The sequence below is a fragment of the Nansenia antarctica genome, assembly GCF_963989245.1.
Source record: "Nansenia antarctica genome assembly, chromosome: 15".
Lineage (NCBI taxonomy): Eukaryota > Metazoa > Chordata > Actinopteri > Argentiniformes > Microstomatidae > Nansenia > Nansenia antarctica.
Genome location: NC_137685.1, coordinates 4992930 through 5010387, shown reverse-complemented (window position 1 = coordinate 5010387; position 17458 = coordinate 4992930). Strand labels below are relative to the sequence as shown.

The window sequence follows — 17458 nt, the reverse complement described above, 5'->3', positions numbered from 1 at the left end:
GTTAGTGAATGGAGGCAGAGCTGAAATAGTTCTGTCAGGGGCTAACAGCACCGGGAGACTGTGACCAAACTATCCTGAGGTAAATACAGGCAGCCTTTGTTTACTAGTTAGCTAGTTAGCTTTGTTTGTTAACGAGCCACTACTGCTCAACCATCGTTTATGTCATTGGTCATATGAAAGCCAAATCGGTTCTAGAGAACATGAGCCAGCTGCACGTAGGCGATGCAGACGTATGAACTACAGAGTTTTTGCGACAGTGTTGCAAACGGCATACTAGTCGAACAAGTGACTCACAAGCATGTAGAGGCCTTTACTGTAGCATGTATGGACTGTAAGTAATATATGTTTATGGTCATAATGTCAGACCAATCATAGATTTGGGTGAGTCATTGTTTAGTGCATCTCCAAGAACTATCTCCTTGTGAAGTAAGTCTCTCCACCATAACTCTGCCCTTTGAGAATGCTGCACTCCAAATGTAGAGTGTGAATACGTGTTGTTTTATTTGTTATGTCTCAGTGTTCTCACTGGGGGAGTTCTATCAACAAATGTATTCTGAATTCTTCCATTACCCTCATCCTTCAGTAAACACTCTCTCCTCCTCTCCCTTGTTTCTCTTTCTTAAATCCTCCCACTCTGTCTTTTTCTTTCACTCTCTCTTGCCTTTGTCTTCTTTTTTTAAACGTGTGTGCACTGTGCCCTCTCCCCCCCCCCCCCCCAGATGAAATGAGATTCAGCTCGAATGATTTTATGTGCAGTGTGTATACATGAAATTCTTCCACTTCTTCCATGAATTGATTGTTTTTCCTCTCTCATTCTCTCTCCTCCTTCTCTTGCCCCCTCCCCCCCCTAGGCTCTCCACTAGCCAGTGGGACAGGAACTCTGCAGATCTACCTGATAGACGTGAACGACAACGCTCCGGTGCTGATGCCCAAGGAGGCCCAGGTGTGTGAGCGCTCCAGGCCCAAGTCCAGGGTCAACATCACGGCCACGGACGCGGACATCGAACCCAACGTGGGGCCCTTTGTCTTCGAGCTGCCCTCCTTCCCCTACAGCGTACGCCACAACTGGACCATCTCCCGCCTCAGTGGTACGATCATTTGGTCATTGATTGGATTTATAGTATGTGTACTTTTTTGCACTTTACATTGTAGGCTAATATGGTGTGGGGGGTGGGGGGGGGGGGACTCACCTCATCCACTATCAATATACAGACTGCACTTATATAGCGCCTTTATCCAAAGCGCTTTACAACGGCCTCTCATTCACCCATTCACACACACACATTCACACACCAATGGCGGCAAGCTACCATGCAAGGCGCCGACCCGCTCACTGGGAGCAATTTGGGGTTCAGTGCCCAAAGACACTTCGACATGTGGCTAGCCGGGGCTCGGACCGCCGATCTGCCAACCTTGCGATCATTAGACGGCAGCTCTACCTCCTGCCACCCATATGTAGCCAATATGTACCCAAGTACCCACTTAGGACATGCATAGCAGACATTTTGCACCAGAATTCTAGTATACTACGATGTGTAGGATGTCTTGATTGAACAGTTATGTCACTATGCTCACAGACACGGAATGTCATCCTCTAGTGTTTACGTATGACCTGCGATTCGTGACAAACGGGATCCAGTGATCTCTCTGTTTTTCTGATAGACAAGATGCGGTCCTCATGGATCGATGTCTCGTGTCAGTTGTGTTGAGGACATATCTAAGCCAGTACCTTGATATGTACAATGTATTTCTCTCTCTCTTTCTCTCTTTCTCTCTCTCTCTCTCTCTCTCTCTCTCTCTCTCTCTCTCTTTCTCTCTAAAGGTGACTATGCCCAGCTGAGGTTGAAGATCCCCTACCTGGAGGCTGGGGTGTATGACATCCCCATCATCGTGTCAGACTCGGCCAACCCCACCCTCTCTAACAGGTCCGTCATAAAGGTGAAGGTGTGTCCGTGTGACGACAACGGAGACTGCACCACCACAGGAGCCGTGGCCGCCGCCGGCCTGGGGACAGGAGCTATCATAGCCATACTCATCTGTATCATCATACTGCTCAGTGAGTAGATTTTTGTTTTTATTTAACCTTAATCGTGAGACGTTAGAATTATACGGTTCTATCTCCATTTTTGTCAAAATTGAGTTTTTTTACATAATCTGATCCATTAGGTGTTTATTAACGCCTGTGTGGTGTTATTTTTTTAATTGTTGACATTTTTTAGTTAGTAATTCATAAATTACAAAGGTTCCATCTCACAGAACATAATGGAATGTAAAAACGTTGACGCTCAATATCTCTGAACTACCCTAAACGGAGATAGAACCTTATCATTCTAAGCTCACGCTTTATTTAACCAGGCAGGGCCAATAAGTAAATCATTCTTATCTTACGGCCTGGCAAAAGACAAAAGCCTCTTGGGGGGTGGGGGGCTTTAAAGAAATCAGGTTATATGTTAAAAACAAAGAACACACACGACAGACAGCGGCACACATCCAAAATGACAGCACAGTTAAAAGAGTAATTATTATTCATAATGAATATTATTCATTATGAATAAATTGACAGATTTTTTTTCTGAATGCATTTACTTAAATTAAAGGTTGGATGTTTCCAAAAAATGTCAGTGTGACATTATTAAGCTAATTCACCAAAAGGTGATTTTTTTTTTATAACCCTTTTTACTTTAATTGTGCAGGGCACTGTACCCCCCCCCACACACACACACACACACACACACACTGATACAGCTATACTCATGTCCATGAAGCCGTTCCTATGTTCACCCATATGTGTTATTGTGTGTGTGTTATTGTGTGTGTAGCCATGGTGCTGCTGTTTGTGGTGTGGATGAAGCGCAGAGAGAAGGAGCGTCAGGCCAAGCCTCTGCTGATAGACCCAGAGGACGACGTCAGGGACAACATCCTGAAATATGACGAGGAGGGAGGAGGAGAGGAGGACCAGGTCAGACTCACACACACGCACCAGGGTTCGACAGTAACGCGTAAAAAGTTTGCCGGGTTTGTTTGCGCGAGCCCAACGACGCTGCTGGATCCTGGATCTTCACTCCACGATCATCTAGTCTAGTCTGGCGCCTGCGCCGTCTGTTGTTCTTCCTGCACACAGGTAAAAAATATCCAGGATCCAGCAGCGTCGTCGGGCTCGCGCAAACAAATCCGGCTAATTTTTTACTTGCTCCGGGCAAGCGGGCCAAGCGTTACTGTCAAACCCTCACACACACTTGTAAACACAGACTTTAGCTAAAGACGCTGTTCTTTCCTCCACACGCACTAAATCAAACACACTGAGTGTCTCTCCTTGCTCCCCCGTGCAGGACTATGACCTGAGCCAGCTGCAGCAGCCTGAGCACATGGACCACATCATCGGTAAGCCTGCGGGGGTGCGCAGGGTGGACGAGAGGCCGGTCATCGCTGAGTCCCAGTACCCCGTCAGACCCAGCCTGCCCCACCCCGGAGACATCGGGGACTTCATCCACGACGTATGTTTACTAGAGCAGACTTCATCCATGACGTATGTTTACTAGGACAGACTTCATCCATGACGTATGTTTACTAGGACAGACTACATCCATGACGTATCGTGAGTTTAGAAAGATAAGGTTCTATCTCCGTTTAGAATGATAAGGTTCTATCTCCGTTTAGAATGATAAGGTTCTATCTCCGTTTAGGGCAGTTCAGAGATATTGAGCGTCAAAGTTTTTACATTCCATTATGTTTTGTGAGATGGAACCTTTGTATTTTGTTAATTACTAACTAAAACATTTCAACATTAAAAAAAAAAACACCACACAGGCATTAATAAACACCTAATGGATCAGATTATGTAAAAAACTCAATTTTGACCAAAAATGGAGATAGAACCTTAGAATTCTAACGTCACGATTTGACTAAAGGGAACCTCCTCCTCTCTGTCTGTTCCAGGGTCTCAGGGCAGCAGACAACGACCCCACCGCCCCGCCCTACGACTCTCTGCTGGTGTTCGACTACGAGGGCAGCGGCTCCACCGCCGGCTCCGTCAGCTCCCTCAACTCCTCCAGCTCAGGCGACCAGGACTACGACTACCTCAACGACTGGGGCCCTCGCTTCAAGAAGCTCGCCGACCTCTACGGAGGGGGGGATGACGACTGAGAGAGGGGAGCGGGGTGGGGTTTGGGGTGTGGAGGGGTTGGGGGAGGGAGGGGGAGTTGGGTCAGATGCCTCTCGAAACCACAAGCCGTGCCCGAGAGGTACCATGTGAGATAGTACCACGGTAGACCCGGTGAGGACAGGACCCCCCAGACGTTGCTCTAAAACACTCTAGAACACGGCCTGTTGTCCTCATTCCGCTAAAAACGATTCTAACAACTATTCTGGCTTTTTTTTTTTGTGGCAAGTTTTTTAGTGTGTCTCGTTTCTCACTCCGCTTGGACCTCAAGTTATCTGGGGGGGGTGACGTGAGACGGCTCTGACGGACAGGAGTGGTGATTCTCGTATCGATTGGTTGACGAAATAGGAACTGGACGAAACCTTCTTCTTTTTTGGTTTTACGCCAAAAAAAGGAAAAAGCACTCTCTTTTTCTTTCTCTCTCTCTCTCTCTCTCTCTCTCTCTCTCTCGACTTGAATTTCCTTAGAACAGAAGCACTGTCATTTTATAAAGTGCCTTTTGTAGTGTGTTTTGTATCGGACTCCTGCTCCTCTCAGGGTCGGTTGCCACGGTTTCGGGCAGAGCATTCCCTCGTAACCCCCCAACCTGCGTATGACCTTCTCCTCTCCGAATCGCTGAAAAACTACAGTACCCAGCGAGCAGCAGCAGAGAGGAAGAAAGAACACACGGTGGGTATACTAGTAGGATATGATCAGCCAATATTTTGGGACTTTGGGCCAGTTGGAGTGTTTTGGGGACATGGGCCTACTGATACTGAAGCAACCCTCTGTCAAGCAGGACCTGATTGGTCCCATCACTGGGCTGATCCATGACTTTCATAAGCATCCATTGGTCGACCCATCCATCGATGCTGTGTGAGACCGTTTTTTAAAATAAATGTAGGGGTTTTTCTAACAAAGAATAACAGAGAATGCCTGCCTTTACTCTGTGAACTCGTGAGCCTCTAGGAGCCTTTGCGTTCGGACGCTTGCCTGCCCTGTATGGTTTTGTGTTGCTTTCCACAACTGTAAAGCTTATATAGGCATGATCATGAGTAGTGAGACAGTATAATACAGTCAAACTTGAAACGGCTTGGTAAGGAAAGCACTGGAAACGGAAGCATTAGAAGGAATTATTTCCCCCCGCCTTGAACATTCCCAGTTTTTAGGTCAAACAAAAAACTATTAAGAGTTGCATGATTTATAATTTTTTTTCTCCAAATGTTTTACTCGACACACTTGTTTCCTTTTGTGGTGAGAATGTGAAAAATAGTCAACGGGAAAATATATGAATATACTCTGTAAAAAAAAAAGACACTCAAAAAAGACAAAATGCTGTAAGATACCTATTTTTTGAAGTATTAACGACAAAAAAGTTGCTGCTCTCTCTCTAGCTCTTCGATGAGTTGAATGATGTTTTGTGCCCCAGCCATTATCAACGTTTGTGTGCGTGTTTCTTTTGTCTATTTTTGGTCAAGATGCTGTAGGATTGTTTCCATTTTTTTATTTTGTTTTTTATTTGTTTTTGGTTCATTTTTTTTTTTTTTCTTAATTTGTTTTTCAGATTTTATCCCTTTTTCACCCAATTTGGTAGCCAATTGAACCCAACCTAGCATCCAATTATCCCCTGCCTATTGCATAGGATCCGCCGCACGACCCCGTGGCCGGCAGTCCCAGAAGAGGCCGCTAGGCAGACTAGCTGACTGGCTCCTCGAGCCCAGCACCGTTATTCCGGCACCCAGGGGGCGGTGTTGCGCGACGGATCCTTGTCCAGAAATACTCCTATACCGCCCTCGGAAGCGGCCGCCCAATATGCCGCTTCCCGTGTGCCTCGGCCATATCTGGATCTGGCGAGCCGGGATACGAACCCCGGCCCCGGTGGGCAGCATGCACTAGTGGCCAGTGCGTAGACCGCTACACCACCGCGGGGCGGTTCATTGTTTTTTAAGATTAAAGATTTGTTATACTCCTGTTTTTATATGTCAAACGCAGCCCTCCTCTCTCTGGTGTCTTCTCTTCTATCGGTCTCTGGACTGGGGATTGTGGAAGATTGAACAGCCATGCCTGCTGATAGTTGTTCTATTGTTCAGTGTATCTGAATTATTTTCTTCATACATCTCGATACTGGATATGTGCTTTAGAAAATAAATGACATGTTTTGAAAATGTGGTACCTCTCTTTTTTCAATATTCACACTCTACATTGTGTTTCAAACCTGTCAAATCTTCTGTGCTCGCCAATTAACTGGCAGAGATGAGTGATGGGGGTAGTGGTGGTCTAGTGGATAGTGAGTTGGACTTGTGATCGGAAGGTTGTGAGTTCAAATCCCGCCTGAGGCCACACCACTACTAGTGTGCCCTTGGGTAAGGCACTTAGCCCTCAGTTACTCCAGGGGGAATGTCCCTGTAATTCGTAATTGTAAGTCGCTTTGGATAAAAGCGTCTGCTAAATGGCAAAATTAATTAATTAAAATTATTATGAATAATCTGTAGATTTAGTGATAACTAGCTGATTAACAACGGGATATAAATGTCTAATCTTCACTTAAATCCACTCAAATGTTGTTTCACTGTCCACCGTTGTTCAGGAACATTGATAGTCTGTCAATCTCAAACGTTGATGCTGCACAACCACTGAACTGAGTGACTGGGTACTTTGCTTATATCGTGAATTATAAGGTTCTATCTCCATTTTTGGTCAAAATTGAATTTTTTACATAATCTGATCCATTAGGTGTTTATTAATGCCTGTGTGGTGTTATTTCTAAAATGTTGAAATGTTTTAGTTAGAAATTAATCAAATACAAAGGTTCCATCTCACAAAACATAATGGAATGTAAAAACGTTGACGCTCAATATCTCTGAACTGCCCTAAACGGAGATGGAACCTTATCATTCTAAACTCACGATATGTTGTTGCTGTACTGTATCATTTTGGGTCTGTGCTGGAAGGTCAAAGTCAAAAGAAAAGGACATGCAGTTGATTAAACCTCTCTTTATTGTGATCAGCTGAGCTATGATCTTAATTTATGAACACTCTCTCTTTAGCTTCATTTATTTCCTCAGGCCTCTCAGCTGCCGGTGCAGTTGTAGTGAGCGGAGTCGGAGTACTTGCCTAGGTCAGGAAGTGTACTTGTGTCCTTCCCTGGGATTTTCAATTACTCAGCTGAGGCCCCAAAACCAGCTGGGGATTTAAAAGGTTTTAATCCTCCCCGGCTGTGTGTCTATCAATTAGCCACACCATTAATCCCTAGGATGTAATCTCATTAGATACGAACGCCTTTAATGAGACACCCAAAGAGAGCTGGAGAGAGAGAGAGAGAGAGAGAGAGAGAGAGAGCTGGAGAGAGAGAGAGAGAGAGAGAGAGAGAGAGAGAGAGAGAGAGAGAGAGAGAGAGAGAGAGAGAGAGAGAGAGAGAGGAGAGAGATAGAGTGGTGGAATGAAGCACTGTGGAGAGATGTAGGTAGCTAGGTACTTCACTGTGGGGAACCGACTGACAGGATGGATGGAATAGAGGGGAGACAGATGGTAGGGAGGGGGGGGGGAGAACGAGAGAGGGAGACTTTCCAACCACATCGTGGATAGGGAGTAGGGACAATCGCAAAAGTGCAAAGCGACACATTTTAGATTGTGTGTAGAAGGTGACAAGAGAATGTGACGTAGACGTAATGAAAGATAGAGAATGAAAAGAATAAGGTGAATGAGAGATGTTCCAGTGTCCACTTAGAGCCACTCCTTGTTACCTGAGAGAGAGAGAGAAAGTGGGGCTTAGCCGAGGAACCGTGGGAGTACGCCGGGTTAGACAGATAATGATTGGTGCTTTGATTCCCCTGCTAATCTCTCCACTGGAGGAAGTAATACGCACATACAATAATTAAGTATAAGCCCTCTATGGAAGAGTTGAATGGCGCTAAGGAAGTGGCATAGATTGTTATATGACAGATTATTATGTAAAAGAACGTAATTATTGTCTTGTATACAATGCTGCAAAAAGAGGGTCACCCCTCCACGCTTTCCAAGAAGGGCTTTTTTTTGGCAAGCAGTTCTAGTGGTGCTGCGATGTTTGTTAAAAAAAAAAAAAAGAGGAGCGCAAACAAACTGGAGTTACCTTGATAAATAGTGTACAACATACCGAGCAAGAGCTTTAGTCGTCGTTGGCCTGGGTCCAGCGCCTGGTGTGTTGTAAATAAAGTTCTCTTTTTCCAACAGTGCGCAACCCTCTGTGCTCTTTTCATTTCCTCCCCATAAAAGCCCCAAACCCTCCTGGGTCCAGCGGTGAGAACAATCCAATCTGGGAATGACTCGGGCCGCCGGGTTTAGGTGGCAGCGCCAGGGTAATTGACTGTTTACAATTTAGTGCTGATGGGGGCGGCTGCTGCTTCCATTCGGGCAGGCAGGCAGGCAGGCAGGCAGAGGCAGCACGTTGGGGAAGGCTGGGGTGTTTGCTAGGGTAGGTTCTGCTGACACAGCTGAGGCTGAGCCTAGGCCCCTCCTGCTATTTTAAGACCAGGTCATGAATGAGATCAAAAGCAGGAGAATCAATTAGATGTTACTGCTCACTCAAGAGTAGGGAGTCTAGCGCACCTACACCTACATAGCTCTGCCTCTGGCTGTTCATGACATGTCGACAGGGGGATGTATGATACAGTGGAGAGAGGGGGGGGTGTGACCCAGGTACTAGTTGGGTTCACTGTCAGGTTGATAGGAATTCAGTTAACCCCTATTTATGTCAATGTTGAAGACAAGGGAGGTTACGTACCACTGCACAAAGATAAATGTTTTTCTTTCTGACTGATTGGGGTCTATTGGAACCCAAAATTCCGGAACGGGATGACTGGTCGTAAACTGGTCTCTTGATCAGATACAGGTGGGAAAGAGATTATCATAATTGCAACAAAGATTCCCCCTGTGACTAGAGCATCAATTAGTAGACACCTGGGGCTCATCTCCTTATTAGATAATCCATATATATATATATATATATATATACAGTATAATAATATGTCAGATGGCACATCAAGACAACACCACAGTGGGTGGAACCACCCATGTAACACCGAATCCTAATTGCCTTAGGCCCGCATGTGCGTCAAGGTAGAATCCAGATGGTACTTTGAGGGTGTAAAATAATTATACGGTAGAGTGCAAAGATTTGGGCACCCCTAGTGAAAATGCCTTTTAACAATTAATATCTAAGTGAAAAGAAGCAAACCTAACCTCTAAATGGTAATACAAAGTTAAACAGGACACATTTCATCACATTTTAAAGCAAGATTCATTTTACTTTTTTTACCTTTTACAGTTTTAAAATAATAAAACAAGGAAAAAGGCCTTGTAACTCCTCCTCAGGCAACTAGAACAGCTGGCAAACGCTTCCTGTAGCCAGCTAAGAGTCTTTCAATTCTTGTTTTGGGAATTCTTCCCCATTCTTCCTGGCAGAAGAAACCTTCTTGCATGCACAGCATGTTTGAGATCTCTCCACAGATTTTCAATCATATTCAAGTCTGGGGACTGTGATGGCCATTCCAAAACCTTCATCCGTCTTTCCTGGAGGTACTTCATGGTTGATTTTGAGGTATGCTTCGGGTCTTTGTCTTGCTGGAATACCCAACCTCTCTTCAACTTACATTTCTGGACTGACCGTCGAACATTAGCCTCTAGAATGTCTTGATATTTGGTGGAATCCATTCTTCCTTCCACCCCCACAATATTGCCTGTGCCCCCAGCTGCTAAACAACCCCAAAGCATAATGGATCCACCTCCATGCTTAGCAGTTGGCAAGGTGATCTTCTCTACAAATGCTTCGCCCTTTTTTCTCCAAACATACCTCTTCTGAGCATTTCTCAGCAGATCTCAGGCCATTCTATCTGAGATTTTTCAAGTCTTGACTTCAATTGTTCCATTTATTTTCCATTTTCTGATGATGTTTCTGACAGTGGAAATGGGTAGTTTGAAACGTTGCGAGAGTTTTTTGTAGCCTTCTCCTTGATGGTGGAAGTGAACTAGATTGAACTTGATTCTGTCATCCTTGGACAACTGTTTAGAATCTGGAATTATATTCACCTGACTCATCAAAGCCCTAACGAGTAAATCACCTTGGTCTGGGCCTTAGTAATTATCTTCTCAAAAGGTAACAAAGAATCATCCAAAAGGGTTCCCAAACTTTTGCTCAGGGCCCTTTTCCTTTTTTATCATTTAAAAACTCAGAAAAATTCAAATAAAAAGAAACCTTGCTTTAAAATGTGCAGAAAGGTGTCATGTTTAACTTTGTAGCATTTAGTGTTCAGGGTTGCTTTCAATCACTTGGAGATTAATTGTAATAGACATTTAAACCATGTGCGCAACAACTCCAAACCATTTTATTAATTAAGTATTCATTTGAGAAAAAAGAGGCACAATTCAGCGTATGGGAAGTGAACAAGAAAAGTCTTGGCATGTACAACATAAAAATATCCTAAAAATAGTTTCCAAGTGATTTTAAAGATTTGGGGCATGTGACATCTTGGACCCCATTAAGGTTGGACTTTTTTTTAACTATTAAATTGGCCAGACCCCTGTTGGTCTGAAATATGTTTGTAGCTTTTGTTAATATTAACAACATTGAAAATCATGCTCATATCTTTGCCGGCGTCCGCTGCACAAAAACTTGAAAATGAAACCGGTTGTAACGTTATCATGTTATCCATGGTTACTTCCGTAAACAGTGCGCTGCGTGTGACGTCCTGACGTCATTGTTATTGTCCTTCTGCGCATGCGGGTCTGTTCAGGGCCGTGGAATGTTCACACGGGACTCAATGTAGGTCAAATATAGGTCACATTTTAAAAGTAATGTGAACTGCCAAACAAAAAAAATCGGATCTGTGTAAAAAAAATCGGAATTGAGCATCAATACCTGCCGTGTGAACTAAGCCTAAGTTATGTCATGTAGCTGTAAATTTGTGAATAAAATGTGACAGTTGCTACTTTGTGCAGTCGCTACTTTCTGCAAAGGATTTCCCAATGAGGTTAGGTCATCACTGTTCTCCCCACAATCCCCTGCCCCCCGGATTAACTAACCAGATGTAACTAATCAGCAAGTCAGATCGTTCCGTTGCAACTGGTCCACTGATTTTATGTTGTGAGTAGCTGTTATCTTGTAGAGTACAGCTGTTAGACTAAAATGCATCATTGAATATCCCCCTCTTAACTGACTCTAACTACTCCAACGTAAGTCAGGTTGTATATTGTTATTGTATCTTGTCCAGGATGCATTGATTGTGGATGCAGCCCTCAATTTTAAAGGCTTTAAAACCAATATTTGTATATTTATATTGTGTTGTTATTATAGTACATAACATTGGTTCCGCCCTATGTTGTTGTACCCGGACCGGGGGACCGGGGTTAGAGCTACAGAGTGTCTGGAAGACGGATGTGCAACGTGTTATTAAAAGCCAGTTAAGAAACCCCTGCCTGTTTATTCCTAGTTAGGAATACTGGAAACAACAAACATAACATGGTGTCAGATAATGGGACTGGCAACGCGGAGTTCATCGACTTATGAAAAAGGAATGTGCTGGATTCCGAAAGCACACATCTGCGGACTGCTAGCAAGAGGAGCGTCACGCGAGCATGTCTAGCGAGAGTGGAAGTGACAGTGATCAAGCTACCGTGAGTGAAAACGATTCGAACAATCAACAAGGAGACCAAGAAAATCCTGCACCCGTAGTGTTCCCCATCATGGATAAACTCAGTCCTCCCACACCCATGCAGTTCAGTGGCAATCTTGCTGATAATTGGAAGAGATTCAAGCAGAGATTTAATATTTACTTGGCCGCGAGCGGGGCGGGGGGAGGAGATGAAAAGCTAAAAGCGTCTATATTTTTGCATGTAATAGGAGAAGATGCATTGGACATTTACAACACCTTTCAAATAGATGAGGGAAATTTAACATTGACTGAGCTAGTGACAAAGTTCGAGGAGTACTTTGTGCCCAGTAAAAATGTCACTTTTGAGAGATATAAGTTTTTCTCTGCCGCTCAGAAGACAGGTGAGAGTTTTGATCAGTACTTAACTGAAATACTTACTTTGAGCAAGTCATGTGAATTCGGAGATTTAAGAAACTCATTAGTCAGAGATCGAATAGTGTGTGGGATTCCTGATAATGGGCTTAGAGAAAGATTACTACGTGAAAGTGATTTAACGCTAGAGAAAACAGTTCACATGTGCAGAGCAGCAGAAACCACTCGAGCACAAGCAAAGGAGCTGCGCATGGATGAGTCGGCAGCAGTGCATGCCGTGAAAAGAGAGGGACAGCGCCCAAAACAGTTTGGAAAGCAAAAGCCTACAGAGCAAAGTCCCAAGAGTCCAAACAGTAGATGTGGAAGATGTGGAGGCAAGCATATGCCTAGGTCATGTCCTGCTTATGGAAAAGTCTGCCACAAGTGTGGGAAGGATAACCACTTTGGGAGGTATTGCAAAGCTGAGGCTTCAGGGATGAAAGTGGACACAGTGGAAGAAGAGCCAGAGGAGTTCTTGGTTGACACAGTACAGTCTAGCACAGCAGATGCGTGCAAATGGTTAGTCCCATTAACTGTGAATGAGACCATAATTCCATTCAAGATAGACACTGGTGCACAAGTCAACCTTATGTCCATAGATGATTACAAGACCCTCACAGTTAAGAGCAAAATACACCCGGTGAAAGTAAAAGTGACAGGCTATACAGGAGAGACAGTTCCAATTAAAGGTTGTTGTATAGTGACTCTAAAGCACAAGGGACAGCAGTTAAAGACACAGGTGCTCATAGTAGAGAAGAGCGTACAGCCAATCCTAGGTCTGAGTACCTGTGAAAAGCTTGACTTAGTGAGAAGGGTGTTTGTAGTGAATTCCCAGACTAGCACAGACCACAACGCAATTATGCAGGAGAACAAAGATGTCTTTGAGGGACTAGGATGCTTGCCTGGTGAGCACAAGATATGTGTGGATGACACAGTGACTCCTGTAGTTCATGCGTGCAGAAAGATTCCATTTGCACTGAGAGACAAACTCAAAGAAGAGCTAGCACGCATGGAAAAGATGGGCGTCATAAAGAAAATAGACGAGCCAACAGATTGGGTGAGCTCACTAGTGGTTGTGCAGAAGCCAAGTGGAGCTCTACGCATATGTCTTGATCCACGGGATCTAAACAGGGCTATAAAGCGTGAGCATTTCAAGCTACCAACAAGAGAAGAGATCATGTCACAGTTTGCTGGTGCTAAATGGTTTAGCAAGCTGGATGCGTCAACAGGCTTCTGGCAGATGAAGCTTGATAAGGCAAGCTCAAAACTATGCACGTTCAACACACCAGAAGGACGGTTTCGCTTTCTGCGTTTACCTTACGGTATTCTGTCTGCGCCAGAAGTTTACCATAAAACAATCCATATGATCTATGAGCACATAGAGGGAGTGGAGACCATGATGGATGACATCATCGTGTGGGGATCCACAAGAGAAGAACATGATGCACGGCTGAGGGAAGTACTGGATCTGACACGCAAGTCCAATCTGAAATTAAACCAGAACAAGTGTGAGTTTGCAGTGAAAAGCCTTACCTTTGTGGGAGATGTGATTTCAGAGCAAGGTGTCAAGCCAGATCCAAGGAAGACGTCAGCCATAATGAACATGGAACGTCCACAGAACAAAGAAGAGGTGAGGAGATTTCTGGGAATGGTCACATATTTGGCTAAATTTATCCCCCAGTTGTCTGCCCAGTCAGCACCACTCAGATGGCTTCTAGAGCAGAAGAACGAGTGGGAATGGTCCCATGAGCAGGAAGAGTGCTTCCATAAGCTGAAGGAGATCTTAACCAAGGAGCCAGTGCTCAAGTTTTATGACCCAGAACGGAGCACTAGGATCTCGGCAGATGCTTCTCAGTACGGCCTAGGGGCAGTACTGCTACAGATGTATGACAATAGCTGGCAGCCCGTAGCCTACGCGTCTCGTGCATTGACAAGTGCTGAAGTTAGATACGCACAAATAGAGAAGGAACTTTTAGCCAGCACATATGCATGTGAACGTTTCCATCAGTACATATATGGAAAGGCTTTTGAAGTGGAAACAGACCACAAGCCCCTAGTATCAATAATGTCCAAGCCCCTCAATGATTGTCCTCTGAGGATTCAGCGACTGTCAATCAGACTGCAGAAATATGACGTGAGAATGGTCTATACACCAGGAAAATTCATGTTTGCTGCTGACACGCTCTCACGCGCAGTCAACAAGATGGAAAGTCCAAATGAACAGAAGAGCGTCGAAATAGAAGCCTATGTTGACATGATTATCACATCACTTCCTGTGTCTGCGGAGCGGACAGAGAAGATCAGGAAAGCAACTGAACTAGACGAGACACTGAAAGAGCTCAAGAAGACCATACTGAAAGGGTGGCCTGTGCAAAAGCGTGATTGCCCAAGTCAGATCCAAGATTACTGGGCATGCAGATCAGAGCTCTCAGTTGCTAAGGACATTGTCTTCAAAGGAAGCAGGTTTGTCATCCCGTCATCCATGCGCAAGGAAATGCTGCAGAAAGTGCATGAGGGACATTTGGGTGAGGAAAAATGTAAACGTAGAGCGCGTGAAGTAATGTACTGGCCCAGGCTCAACCAAGACATCAGCCACACCACAGCTGCATGTGAAATATGTCTCACCTACAGGTCCAAACAACAAGCAGAGCCGCTCATGCCCCACCCTGTACCTGATCGCCCGTACCAGAAGGTCGGAGTGGATTTGTTTGACTGTAACGGTAAAAGCAACATTGTAGTCACAGATTACTTCTCCAACTACCCGGAAGTTGCAACACTGCAGTCAACATCCAGCAGAACAGTCATAGCCTACCTTAAAACAGTCTTTGCGAGACATGGAGTTCCCTGTGAGGTGTTTTCAGATAACGGGCCACAGTTTTCCAGCAGCGAGTTTGCTGGTTTTGCAGAGGACTGGGGTTTTCACCATGCCACCTCAAGCCCTAACTACCCGAGATCCAATGGGCTCGCAGAGAGTTCAGTCAAGGTTGTCAAGGCTCTCATGAAGAAGGCTCAAGATGGACAGGAGGAGTTCCAGAGGAGTCTGATGGTATACAGGAGTGCCCCTTTGGAAAATGGTTTGTCCCCAGCCCAGATGCTGATGGGAAGGCGCTTACGCACTAACCTTCCTATCCATGAGAACCTGTTGACACCTGTAGGAGCGCACACAATGAGGACAAGGAAACAAGAACAAAAAGAGAAACACAAGTTGCAACATGACAAGAAGGCAAAACGCTTACCAAGCCTCAAGCCAGGTGATACAATCCGTATCCTGGATCACACAAAAGGCATATGGAGGCAAGGAGGATGCGTGCAAAGAGAAGTTGCACCACGCTCATACCTGATCCGGACAGACCATGGTGCAGCTCTGAGACGAAATCGTGTGGATCTAAGACCACAGGTAACGGTCCCAGAGACAGATTCTCAACAACAAAGCACTGCAGAAGTGTTAGATGCTCCCAGGAGTGAGCAGTTTGGTCAGAGTTCTCCGGACCGCAGTGACTCCGTCATGCCAAAGGGGGGCAGCACACCCTCTGAGACCTGTTGCAGGCCTAAAAGGACTGTTAAACCTCCTGAGAGACTTATTGCACAGTGCTAAAAACCATGTGGACTGTGGGCATGAGACAGAGTAAAGAAAAGAGGACACTTATTGTTGAGAGTTAAATGTAAATGAAAATGTTTGTGAAAAAAAAAAAAGTTTGTAAAGAGATATGTGATACATATGCTTATTATTTGAATGCATAGGTTCATGTTTGAAATGCAGGTTTATTATTGGAATGCACAGATTTAAGAACAGTCAGAAACTAATGTTTTGTTATATGACTACAAGAAAAGAACAAGTTGTTTTGTTTTGAAAGAAGGGAAGATGTGTTGTTATTATAGTACATAACATTGGTTCCGCCCTATGTTGTTGTACCCGGACCGGGGGACCGGGGTTAGAGCTACAGAGTGTCTGGAAGACGGATGTGCAACGTGTTATTAAAAGCCAGTTAAGAAACCCCTGCCTGTTTATTCCTAGTTAGGAATACTGGAAACAACAAACATAACATATATAACCTATACTTCAATACTCCATGGCTAGCCCCCAGCACTGCGTCTCCTGAAGACACCCGCTTTTCCCCTCTACTGTGTCCCCTAAAAACTTCTATTGACCCCCTTGTACTGTTTCTCTCTTTCTCCAGTGTCTATTATAAATAAAAACAAAATAACAACAACAACAAAACATAGGTTTAGAGAAGAAGGTGATAGAAGAAGGTTTTTCCTTCTATCAATGGCCCCGCCGGGCCTGAGCTGGATTACTCTTCCTGCTACGACTGGTGGATTGATGATTCACTTGCTTAGTATTCAAATGTATTGATTGTAAGTCGCTTTGGAATAAGGCGCCTGCTAAACGCCAAAAATGTAAATGTAAAATGTAGCTCAGCCTTAAGGTGGTAGACTGGATGGGATCTCTGACTTCTGCTCAGGCCCTCTCTCTCCTTCCAATCCCATTTCCATTCATCAGCATCACTACAGGCACGCGGACCGGCTTTCCATGAATAATTAAATTCCTAGCAGGGTGATTAGTATAAATTAGTAATCACCCACCACACGTGTGTACTAGCATTACCAGTGTAATTGTAATGATATTACAATAACATGATGGAGAGTAATGCCAACATGGCTGGCCAAGCCAAGTGCCTCCTCTAGTTATGTCTGCGTACGCCTGACGAGTCTCCGTTCGTTCCCTCGCCAGCACACATTTAGATACGCTTCACTGTATTTCCTCCATCAAAGAGAGTTGTGGAAACTACTTTTGCATTATTCATTTGTTCTCTGCTGAACCTTACACAAGGTAAAAGTACTTGGAGGCAAGGTGGCATTTTTACATCTATAATTGCAACAACAACAAAAAAGCGGCGCCTTTTCATTTTTCCTGAGTTGTTTTTTTCTTTTTTGTCAGGCTGTTCACTAGACATTTATAGCAGGGGTCCTGGAGGGCAGCTCTGTGTGCAGGCTTTTGTTTCAGCCGAGAACTATCACACACTCAATTAAACTAATCAATTGGTTAATTGGACTTTGATCAATTGAATCAAGTGCTAGCCAAGTCAAGTCATTGGTCTTTGGTGTACGCACACACACCTTGAAGTACAGCTGTTTCGTAATAGTGTGTGTGGACTATCAGTGCCACCTATCTCATCCACTTCAAACTGCACAATCGAAATGAATTACACCCACACTAACAGTATCCAAGGCTATACAGTGCCTATAGAAAGTCATCATACCCCATACCCATCATCAGACCCCT

The 17458-nt window shown here is 44.5% G+C and overlaps 1 protein-coding gene across 1 annotated transcript in view; it reads left to right on the top strand.

Annotated features, from left to right (window-relative positions):
* Window positions 1-4143, top strand: part of cdh4 (cadherin 4, type 1, R-cadherin (retinal)) — a gene marked incomplete at both ends in the record, with an annotated part of 200426 nt that extends 196283 nt beyond the window's left edge. The window contains 5 exons of the mRNA XM_080546182.1: window positions 852-1088; window positions 1823-2056; window positions 2820-2959; window positions 3330-3494; window positions 3937-4143. Coding sequence (XP_080402308.1) covers window positions 852-1088; window positions 1823-2056; window positions 2820-2959; window positions 3330-3494; window positions 3937-4143 — 983 coding nt within the window. The remainder of the gene's footprint in view (window positions 1-851; window positions 1089-1822; window positions 2057-2819; window positions 2960-3329; window positions 3495-3936) is intronic.
* Window positions 4144-17458: the final 13315 nt, after the last annotated feature.